Raw genomic sequence first — 12,153 nt, 5'->3', positions numbered from 1 at the left:
ATCTGGAAGTTAATCATATAGTAATGGCGTATAATCCACAGAATAAAATTAACATCCACAAATCTATATCGAGACAAGCTGAAAAATAAATGGGGGAAAATTCTTCTTTTAGAAGAATTCCAATTAATGTAGAAGGAATGGGGGAAGATGAAAATCATCACTAGTGTGCCACAGTAATAATTACTGTAGACATAACACACTGACAAACACTAAAATCAGCTGCCAAAATTTTGAACAGAAACAGGTATTTGCATAGTTATGCTGCCAAATCTTTACTCACAATAATTCAGTGAGAATCAGAAGGTAAAATTAAGCTAGAACAGTAGTCCTGACACTGAACAATGCCTGATACATGACTGATTTTCACAACTAAAGGGGGAAGTGCTTTGCTACTGTCATCGAATAGGCTAACCCAGGGATGATGAGGAATTCCTTCCAAGGCCAAGACAGCTGCCTGCTCCGACAAATGACCTGGGCTGATAATAACAGGGCTGAGATGGAGTACTTCCTTCCAATTACTCAGACAGAGTCAAATCAGTCTCCAAAGTGACAGAATTATGAACAGTCTTTCCTTGCTATTCCACTCCATTTGAAAGACAACCTCTAACAGCTTAAACTAGAGAAACAACTCTATTTTTATGCATTCTATGCCACAGAACTTTCTTGTATGAAAAGGCCCCTACATTTCCTTACAACAACATTTAATTAAAAACAGTTCTCATTAATGTACACTAAAGTCAATTTTTTAAAAAGACCAGAGAAACTTTGATCACTATACTATCCTAGAACAGATTTTTAAATTTTGCGATGTGTTAAATATGAAAAAACTGCAGGCAGGACATGCATTACATTGCTATTAAAGGTGTGTGTGTGCACGCGCACGCATGGGCACGCAGCAGGGCTAACAGTCTATAAAAAAGGTCTGAAGAGATTAACGTAAATAAAATTAAACTGAACAGATAAAATATAAAACTACATTTCTGGTATTACAGAGTAAAAATTGAAATTGGATTTATAAAATTGTTAGGCAGTTTTATTAGTGTTTAAGAATGTAATCAATACACTATCACAGACATACAGAGAGACTCACAACACTGTGGTTAGGGAATAAAGCTACTTACTAAAGCAGCAACGTACACTTTGTAGACAGGGTCGGCACAGACCATGGACAGGACGTTGCAGCAGGCCTCCACCACGTCTCCTGAGATACTGGTCTGGGAAGACCCACTGGTGGCCCCCGCACTTGGGCTGCTCCCACTACTGCCCCCAGAATTTCCAGTGCTCTCCCCATTCGCCAACAGCAGGGCCCCACTGACATCGTGGGAAAGACGCCGGAGCGCCATCTCTCGGACATTCCAGTTTCTAGAAAATAAGCAGCCGACGAGCTCCATTCCAAATACCTGGCGGGATAAAAACAGCAAGAATTCTGGGTGATTTTCATTATACAAGACCTTTACCTCCTTAGTTAAACACTACTTCAGGAAATAAAAGAGGACACGAGGAAATGGAAAGACATCCCCTGCTCATGGATTGGAAGAATTAATATTGTCAAAATGGCAATACTCCCCAAAGCACTGTACAAATTCAATGCGATCCCTATAAGCATACCCTTGACATTCTTCAAAGAAATGGAGCAAATGCTCCTGAAATTTATATGGAACAATAAGCCCCCACGAATAGCTAATGCAATTCTTGGGAAAAAGAAAATGGGAGGAATCAACCTCCCCAACTTCAAACTCTACTACAAAGCGGTAGTCATTAAAACAGCATGGTACTGGAACAAAGACAGAGCTGCAGACCAATGGAACAAGGTTGAACACTCTAACACACACCCCCAAATATATGATCATCTAATCTTTGATAAGGGAGCAAGAAATGTCAAGTGGAGCAAGGAAAGCATGTTTAACAAATTGTGCTGGCAAAACTGGACAGCCACATGCGAAAAAATGGGCTTAGATCTCCACCTATCACCATGTACAAAAGTCAGATCAAAATGGATTAAAGACCTCAACATCAGACCAGAATCCCTAAGGTACACTGAAGAAAAGGCCGGCAAAACCCTCCATGACATTGAAGCCAACGGTACCTTCAAAGAACAAAAGACAAGAGCTATTTACCTGAATCCATGGCTCAGCTAAATCTTTGTAAGCAGGAGGGATCTGAGGAGTCCCGTAATGAGTCAGGTTAAAATTGCTCTCCTGGTTCCTTCTCTGTGACGTGCCCACGGGCTGCTGGGGGACACCCTGCTGCTGTGCAGCGCGCAGGGACGCGGGGGAATCCACAGGGCTCGACAACTCGTGGCTAAGCAGCAAATGCACAAAGCTTGTGAGAAGTATGAAGACGCAAGCAACACTTTTAAGAACACGGACACTTCACACTGAATATTCGAGTCATGAATTCAAAACATTTACCTGTAGAAATCATGGGATCTCCATTTAGACCTACAAAGGGGGCATATTAAAGGTTCTCTATTTCTTCTACATTCTTCTGCCCCTAGAAAATAAAAAGAAAACATAAAAATGAGGGTTTTTTTTTTGGCTTAACATTAGAGGCAGTAACTTCATAATGGCTAATACAGGATTTATGCGAAAGAAATATACACATAAAAAAAAAACTGGAGCCAGACTTCTTGAAAAATCCAATCTGGCTCCAATTGATTTATTCAAAGTTTGCTATTATCCTCTCTGCAATGCCTGCCCAGGCCTTTCCTTCTATCTCAAAATTGTGTTTCCAATTCTATGAACTCATTCCCATAACACTATGCTACACTTCTTTACTCATACACCTCATCTCCCAACATGTCCTAAATGCCAATTGGCTGAAAACTTCCCCAAAGATCCTCGATGCATATTTTTCAATTCTCACTAATTTCCCCCAAAGCCACATACAAGTCCTCCACAGTACAGCTAGCTCAGCTGAGTAAGCACAGTATATAAACTGGTCCAACTTCCTAGAAACAAACAAATGTCACATGCCAATATACAGGGAGAAAAGAGCGGGAGCCACGTACAGATTGACATGCAGTGATGGTGCAGCTTATTCCGACAGCCATCTTCACACACTGTCAGGCTTTCTTCATCAAGCATGCCCAACAAACATATAGGACACATCTGCTCCTCTTCATCTTTTATACTACAAGGAAAGTAAAATAAAGGCATTAAACAAAAAAGGAATATTAAAAAAATCCTATGCTAAACAATTGTAGCTTCTTTAGAATATGAAAAAAATCACTAAACTTTCTCATTTAAATATATCTTATTTGATATATATTTACTTTTTTTTTTATTTTTGGGTCACACATGGCGTTGCACAGGGGTTCCTCTTGGCTCTGCACTCAGGAATTACTCCTGATGGTGCTCAGGGGACCATATGGGACGCTGGGAATTGAACCCAAGTCAGCCCCGTGCAAGGCAAACGCCCTACCCACTGTACTATCTCTCCAGCCCCAATATTTACTTTTCTTATAAAAATACGTTAACATTTTTTAATTGTGCAAAAATACATATGGACTGGAATGACAGCATTGGGTAGGGCATTTGCTTTGCACACGGCCGACCCTGGTTCGAGTCATCCGTCCCTCTTGGATAGCCTGGCAATCGACTGAGTATCCCACCTGCACAGCAGAGCCTGGCAAGCTACCCATGGCATATTCGATATGTAAAAAACAGTAACAACAAGTCTCACAATGGAGATGTTACTGGTTCCCGCTCGAGCAAAATGATGAACAACGGGATGACAGTGCTCCAGTGCAAAAATACACAATAGAAAAAAATCCACAATTGTGGATCATAGACAGATGCAAATATTTTCTTGCTCTAACTCAATACTATGACCATATTTACAATCGACTGCACGTACCCCCCCAAATCCTGCATAATCACCTTTTATATATGTGTGACTATGTATACATGCATATAACAGGCTAGTAATTTTTGGGGAGTTTAAATAAACTGATCCAATCTTTCCTAGAAACAAATGTCACATGTTAATATATACAAGTTTGCAACTAGACTTCTAGGAATGTATATGAGCAAAAAAAAGGGACAACAAAGGCATGTTATGAGAGCATCACTGTTCTGTAACAATGAAAAAAGTCAACCAATGAGCATCGAAAGGTTGTTAAAAATTGGTAGACTTAGACACAATGACAAAGATATATTACTTATGAAAAGTGCAGATCAGAGTTCCACCTTGTAAAAGAGACCATTTAAGGCAAAAATTTTGTACATATTGTATATACTTGAATTGCAATACACATATTACAACCTGGATTTTGATTCATGCCATTCAATATTCTTCAAAAGCAGAATTTTCATGGTTCATGTGTGTATGAAAAAATAACATGAATTAACTGTGGAGGCTCTCCACAATTAACCTTAACCTTTCACTTGCTACTGCATAATGAAGTTGTTCCCATTTTTCTCCTTAACATTGTGAAGAAGCAGCCGAATATGCAGATCCTGTGCAAGTCTCAAAATAATTTTTTTCTTTTTGCAAATAAATATTTTATAACTTGTCTTTAATCGAGTGGTGAAATATTTTTCCTAGGGGTGGGACATGGCCTCAGTGACCAGGCACTTGGCTTGCATGTGTGAGCTCCTGGGTTAGATCCTCAGCACACAGCCTTTTGAACAATGCTGGGTTTGCCCTCAACAGTTTTTGAAAAAGCAATACTCCGAAAAGACTCTACAGCTGCTACAGGAAAAGTACTTGCCTTGCCCGTGGCCAACTGAGGTTTGATCCTGGCCCTGCAAATGGTCCCTGAAGCACCAGGAGGGGGCCATGGGAGCACTCCTTGAGCACAGGAAACCAATAAGCACTGCTGGGTGCCTCCACCCACCAAAAAAGGTAATACTGGATCAAAAAATACAAATGCCTCAACAAGCTACATTCTTTCTTCCAGTATGACTTTACAAACTATTAAGTATAACTTTAGAAATAAAATGTCTTTTGAACAGAAATTTCTGTTAATTCTATAAATAAACTAGACATATTAAATAAGCAATTCTTTAATTACTACTTTGACTAAACCACGTTCACATATTTGCTAACCTCCTGAAATTCCCGCTTAGGGTCAGAGATATAGTAAAGCAGGTTCTACACCTGGCACTGCACATGATCACTTCAGCCCTGCAAGAAGTGATCCCTGGGCACCTAGGAGAAAGTCCTAAGCACAACCAGATATGGCCCAAAACCAAATAAACAAAATTAAAATTCTTTGTGGTGGGCCAGAGTGACAGTCTTGCATGCTTGTCTTGCATATGATTGACATGGGTTCGACCCTGGCATGGCAGATGGTTTCCTGAGCATCACCAGTAGTAGTTCCTGAGCGCAGAACCAGGATGAACCCCTAAGCATCACCATGTGTGGTCCCCAAACAGATAAACAAAATTCTTTGTGTGACTATTTATTTTTTTTCTTTTTCGCTTTTTGGGTCACACCCAGCAATGCTCAGGCCCTGCACTCAGGAATTACTCCTGCCGGTGCTTGGGGGAACCATTTGGAATTCGGGGACTGAACGCAGGTCGGTCGCTTACAAGGCAAATACCTGACCCACTGTACTATTGCTCTAGTCCCTGTCTTTATGCTCTCTCCCCATTTAAGTATGGACCCGGGCTCCCATTGACAGATTTTGGAAAAAAAAAAAAAAAACCAAAAACCCAAAAACCAAAAAACACAAACAAACAAACAAAAACCAACTGTTATTTTTTATTTTTTACTTATGCCTCCCTCATTTCCCATTGCTGTGATGGGGACGGACAAACAGACTACGAGGCAAGCCCCTTAGCCCCTGACTATCTCTCTGGCCCTCGAGTATTTGCTTTGCATCTAGGAGGTCCTGAGACAGATCCCAGAACCCAAATCAAACTAACAAACAAAAAAACTGCACCTATTTACAGTAAAATCTCAGTAGCACTGTCTTCCCGTTGTTCATTAATTTGCTCAAGCGGACCAGTAACGTCTCCATTGTGAGACTTGTTGGACTGGAGCAACAGATAGCACAGCAGTAGGGCGTTTGCCTTGCATGAGGCTGACCTGGGTTCCATTCCTCCATTCCTCCTGGAGAGCCCGGCAAGCTACTGAGAGTATCCCACTTGCATGGCAGAGCCTGGCAAGCTACCCGTGGTGTATTCGATATGCCAAAAACAGTAAAATCTCAGTAACTCCAGATGAAAAATTCTGTGATTTCCCCTCCCCATGACATGCTAATTCAAATAAATAAATAAATAAGTAACAAGATTTTGTCAGCCTATAAAAGCACCAAAGGAAGGTGCCTTTCTTTGTTTTATAGGTAATCCTATTTTAACTTGGGTGACCTAGTATTAAGTGATTCTTTTCCCTCAAAACTAAACACTGGAGAAATGTCAAGCAAAAGAAAAACAATTCTAGAGTAAGTTTGGATCACAAACTAGGGAAATAAAGCCCAAATTTCTTCTTCTACTTCTAAAACATGAATGATTAGAGAAAAAGATCTGTACTACAATTTAAGATATTTTTGTTGTAGTTCTTTCTCTGTTCAAAGGAATTTCCTTTATTCAGTGATCTCTTTTTGGCCACTTATTACTGTGATGCAAACTAGAGAACTTCATTTCAAAAGCCCTTGTAAAACTCAACTCATTTAATAATAAATAAAATGACAAGATTTACTTTTATTCAACAGGTAAAAATCCTCTCTCAGTTCTTTTCACCAACCCTTTTCAAATAGCATCATGGTCTTTTCTTTATTAATTCTGAAGTATCTGCAATACTTAAATATTGATGGAATGAAGATGGAAGTAATTACTTAGACCTGCCCTTCTCAAAATGGAGTGCATTAGAAATAAAGAGGAGGTGTAAGAGAAGGAGCATTCCTTTCTAGAGCAATTAATAAACTTCATTTTACACTGAAACAAAGAAGTTTTGGAAAATAAAATAAACTCACACAAATTTCTACATGAAAACCTAGAGATGTGAAATGCACACCTATCATTTTGGTTAAATCTTCGGGTTTATGAAGTTTAAAAAGTATTATAGATCTTAAGTATGAACTGTGGTTAACAACTCCTGCATCTCTTAGCAACAGTGATCAGGCTACTTTTTTTTTTTAAAAAGCATGTTTACGTTTTCACTGGGAAAACAGCCTGTAATGAGAAGTCCCTGAAAGTTCCTATAAAAGTAATAATACCATATAATTTTTTTTTTTTTTTTTTTGTTTTTGCGTCACACCCGGCGATGCACAGGGGTTACTCCTGGCTCTTCACTCAGGAATCACCCCTGGCGGTGCTCAGGGGACCATATGGGATGCTGGGATTAGAAACTGGGTCGGCCGCGTGCAAGGCAAACGCCCTACCCGCTGTGCTATTGCTCCAGCCCCCAATACCATATAATTTTTAAGTTCTATATTTGGAAGTGATTTTTAAAAACCACCTGGCCTTATATGTCATTCGTTTATAAGAGAATTGTAGGCATATTCACAGTGCCTCTGCCCCTTTATCTGCAAAAGAAGAAATTTTTTTCTTCTGGGGGAATAAAACCTACCAAATAAAGTTGTGATAAGGACAAAACAATATATTAGGTACTTGACTCAAAGTAAAACTGATAAACAATGCCACTTATTTTGTAACTACTTTACTTTCCTTGGGAAATGGACATTTTTTGTACTGATACTCAAGGTGCCTTTTTTCAATCCTGTATGTATGTAAATTTTGATGACCCTTAATATATTTACCCTTGATTTTAACTTCAAAGTCAAAATATCATTTTAAGAGCAATGAACAGTATTTTAAAAATTATTCCTAATATTAAAAATAAAGGATTAATGCTTTTAATTCCTTAAGAAGTACCAACCTGTTTTCTGAACTAGATGTAGACGTACTAGAGGATGACAACGTATGAGAATTTGACATGCGTGAAACAAACTTCTGGATGGTGTTACGAGATGGAGCTTTGATCCTTGAGCTACGCCTACTGTGATATTTCTGGAACAAACTCTCAACCTAGCAGTGAAAAAAAGACAGTAACAATGATATTTATGTCATAATAATATACACATGAAAGAGCTGTAGAGGCTGAATTATGTCTTTTATTTCATAAATTTATCATAAAGCTGATTTAAAAGCTTTATAAAAACAGTAGGGCTATATCTTATAAAGGATGTTTTTAGAGGACATAAGTATTTATGTTTTATCAGTCTAGAACCAGTGAACAGATCAAAGAATAGCTCTTTATTAGGAGCAAATAATTCTTGTGTATATGAAAAATTGTGGACAATTACATTCCCAAGTATCTATTAAAATTTACCTCAAAATTTTTTAAGGTTTTCCTCCATAACATAGGGTCTGATGGTTCTAGTTGGAACACCCGGAGCATAACAAATAATAGATGAATACAAAACGTTCCACGCCCACAGCTGCAGTTCTAAAGAGTTAAAAAAGAAAACTCATAGGTTAATAACTGTATAGTGCTATTACTGGAACTCCTAAGACGATCCCTTGTTTATTTCTAACTTTACTTAAGTTTTTATTCATTTTCTTTGTTATCCTAATACACAGAAGTATTTTCTGCTTTTCCAAAATTTGCATCGTGTCACTGTGCTTTTAGGAAGACCTACATGAGCACGGCAGGCCCAGGGTCAGGTCACTCTCTGTGTGGAGTTTGCAAATTCTCCCCCGTCTGCCTGGGGACTCTAAAAGGGCACACAGGGTTCCCTGGCGGGTCTCACTGTCCGTGCATGAATGATAGCACCCAGGATGAGGTGCGTCCCAGCCAGAGTTGGCTCCTTCACTCAGCTGTCAGATTGGGCTCCTGCTACTCACAACTCTGAACTGGAATGAGTGGGCTGGAAAAGGAACTCATGCATGAACACAACCACTGCTTAACATTACAGTATTGGGGGCACTAAAAGGTAGAGTTAGGGATAAGTAAGGCAACCTATTGGTATCAGTACTGTAAACCAAAGAGCCCCCAAAAGTGCCTGTCAGAGGCAGGTGGGGGCTAGGGGCTTGTGGGGAACCGGGGATGTTGGTGGAAGGAAGTGGGCACTGATAAAGGGATTGGTGTTGGATTCAATAAAAAATAAAAGAAAAAAAATTCCAGTATCTCTCTTTTCAGCTGGGTGGTAGAGGGGTTCAGAGTGGTGATCCGGGGCCCAGGGGCCAATCTCAGAAACACTTGCCCAACTGGTGAAGATGGTTTGTTGTGTGGGTCCAGTGGTCTGGTGCTGCTTTGGCCCAATGGAACTGGATGTGCATCCCTGTCAGACACCTGAGCCATTTCATCTCTCTGTTCCCCTGATTCTCTCTGTCAGAGTCCAGTGATGTTCTGTGACCAGAAACATCTGTAGGAACCCTGACTCTTATACCAATTAGTCTATGGTGAAACTGGTTCTGAGCTACATCATTTCAAAGCAGTAGTTTCCAAAAACCCATCCAAGAAGTTAAGCGAGGACTTTACTGAATCTGTTGTCATGAAATACTTTTTAAAATTAAGATTTTTTGCTTTAAAAGGTAGAAAAGGAATAGTACTCCACGTTTGATTTGTAGTAAACGAGGCCAAAGGAGTTATACCAACCAGAATGGCACTCCCAAGCTCCTTCTCTGGGAGCTACTTCATACAGGCTGAGTATGGATCCTAGCATTTCTGCTTGCATTATCTCTTAAGGTTACTTTAGACTTTATAAATTATTTGGTTATTTTTTGGGTCTGGGAAAAGTGAAGAATGTTTCCACATAAATTAAAGGTAATTGCTTCCTTGCTTTATATTATTTTTGCATATGATAGCTTTCATAAGAATGTCCTACTTTCAGGGAGTTTGGGAACAGGAAGAGGAAGTAAGCTATATTAGGATGCCTAAGGAAAGTCTACAGTCATCTGCTCGACTTCTGATTTTTGGTGAATTTATGTAAAAAATCAAATCTGTGTTTAAAACCATCAAATAATGGTTAAAACCTTTATAAATAAAAATCTTTTTATCAGCCCAAAATACATTTTATATTCATGTTAGTTTACCAAAGAGAATTACTAACCTAAAATTAAAAATGTTAAAGTCTAATAAATCTGAGTTAGTAATAGATTCTAAATGAAAAATAAAATGATGAAAATCCCACCTGTGGTCCAATAAACACCCGGTACTTGTTGTCAGGACTATCTCCTCCAATCAGGAAAGAGTTGGGTCCGATTTGCTGCAGGAGGTATAGCCTGGCGCGCATCACTTTGTTCACGCGGCGGTTTGTCTCCTCAGGGCTATATGGTGAGAAGCCATCTGGTGACGGGGCTCTCCTGGGTGGTGTGATTCTCCCACTCTGAAACTTCACAACATTTCTTTTTAGTGAGGGTAACTTCTGACTTCTCAATAAGAAACAATTACTCAAAAAGGTCATAGCAGAGACACACATGACATTTTGTATTATGAAAAACTTGCTTAAGCATATAATGCAATGAAACAGAATGCTTTTGGCAAATGTTTTGGCTGACATTCTCATCAAAAGTAAACTTCTAGGGCCAGAGAGACAGTACAGCAGGGAAGGCACTTGCCCAGGTTCAACTGCCGAGCACAGAGCCAGGAGGAAGCCCAGAGCACCACTGGGTTTGCTCCAAACACCAACCTCCCCATCACCCCCTTCCCCGAAAAGTAATCTGGGAGCCAGGGACCAGGGAGATGGCTCACTGGGCTGGAGTGCATGCTTCGCAGACTGTAGCTCCGAGTTCAATCCCCAGCACCACCTGGTCTCTGAAGCACGAAGGATGTGCCACTAAACCAACAATCTCTAATATACAAAATTATGACCAAGAAAGACTATCATGTGGTAACATTATAAATTATAAAAACAATTAATGATTATTTGAGGATAGTCTTGTTTTGGGGCCACAACCAGAGGAGCATAGGGATCATTTCTGGAGGGACTCTGAGGACCATGTGGTGCTAGGGATCAAACCAGGATTGGCCACATGCAAGGGAAGAGCATTAACTCCTGTACTCTCTCTCCAGCCCAATTTGAAATGAATGAGCTAAGAGGGTGGAAGTGAGGGGCTGTGTGACAGTGGTGGAGGGACCCGTGTAGCAGCTCTGCAAGTCTACAACAATGATTTCAATATTGCTGTAAACTAATATACTTCAATTAAAAATTAAAATAAATGAAACTATCAATAAAAATTAATGGTATACGGAATGCTATGTCATGGATGAGCCTTGAAAACATATTAAGTAAAAGAAACCAGCCACATATACCAGACATATCACATGAGTTCATTTGTATGAAATGGCCAGAAAAGGCGAATGATATAGAGTCATAAAGCAGATTACCGGTTGCCTAGGGCTGGGAAAGAGACTGCTAATTGGTCTAGTGTTTCTTTTTGGGGTGATGAAAATGTTTTAAAATTGATTGTAGCAATAGCTACACAGTTCTGTGAATAGATCAAAATCCAATTAATTGTACAACTGAAACAGATTATTTGCAGTAAAACTAGTATTGTTTTAATCTTATTAAGAAATGAAACAAACAAAATTCCACATGCATTCTATTTGACCTGTGTGGTATTCAGACTATGGAAAGAGTTACAGATGTATAAACTGTTACATACATAGAAGAAATTTTGCAGTATCTTTTAATAATGAAAGGTTAAAAGGAATACTAATGTCCAATAATGTGTTAAATAAACTTATGGTTTATCCAGTAACGAACTGTTATGTAAGCTATTAAAAATAATGAGGGCTACCACATCATTATTATTATTACTTTGTCTAACATACTCCAAAATGGGTTGGGAGGAAAGTGGAGATGCTATACCGCATACAGATGTGGTAGACTTGTATTCTGATGGTGGACATGAACCATTCTCTAAATTTATACCATGCGCTGTCCCCTGCCTCATTGATTTTGTGTTGGGCAAGAAGACATTAGTAAGCATGAGGAAAGTGTCAGCTTGTATCAGCTGGGTAGGTTCTTTAAAAATTTTTTTCCTTTGGTTCTGGGGCCACATCTGGAGGAGTTCAGGGCTTACACCACTGGTAGTACTCAGGGTACCCTATAAGGAACAGGGTATTAAAGGCAAAGCAAGCACTTTAATCCCTGCACTATCTCTCAAGCACCCAAGACAGGAACTTTCATGTTAAGGCATGGCCTCTTGAAACAACTTCGGCAGCAGGGGGCGGTAGGTAGTGGCGGTAGTATGGGAA

At 39.5% G+C, this 12,153-nt stretch overlaps 1 protein-coding gene across 1 annotated transcript in view; it reads right to left on the bottom strand.

Annotated features, from left to right (window-relative positions):
* MAP3K1 (mitogen-activated protein kinase kinase kinase 1) overlaps positions 1 to 12,153 on the bottom strand; it is a 75,930-nt gene that overhangs the window by 20,388 nt on the left and 43,389 nt on the right. The window contains exons 4-10 of the mRNA XM_055143614.1: positions 10,085 to 10,285; positions 8,281 to 8,397; positions 7,828 to 7,976; positions 3,011 to 3,132; positions 2,412 to 2,493; positions 2,118 to 2,301; positions 1,122 to 1,400 (exon numbers count right to left, since the gene is read on the bottom strand). Coding sequence (XP_054999589.1) covers positions 1,122 to 1,400; positions 2,118 to 2,301; positions 2,412 to 2,493; positions 3,011 to 3,132; positions 7,828 to 7,976; positions 8,281 to 8,397; positions 10,085 to 10,285 — 1,134 coding nt within the window. The remainder of the gene's footprint in view (positions 1 to 1,121; positions 1,401 to 2,117; positions 2,302 to 2,411; positions 2,494 to 3,010; positions 3,133 to 7,827; positions 7,977 to 8,280; positions 8,398 to 10,084; positions 10,286 to 12,153) is intronic.

Source organism: Sorex araneus, chromosome 1 (genome assembly GCF_027595985.1).
Source record: "Sorex araneus isolate mSorAra2 chromosome 1, mSorAra2.pri, whole genome shotgun sequence".
Taxonomy (NCBI): domain Eukaryota; kingdom Metazoa; phylum Chordata; class Mammalia; order Eulipotyphla; family Soricidae; genus Sorex; species Sorex araneus.
Note: the sequence above shows the minus strand (reverse complement) of the source record. Positions and strands in the feature narration are given on the sequence as shown.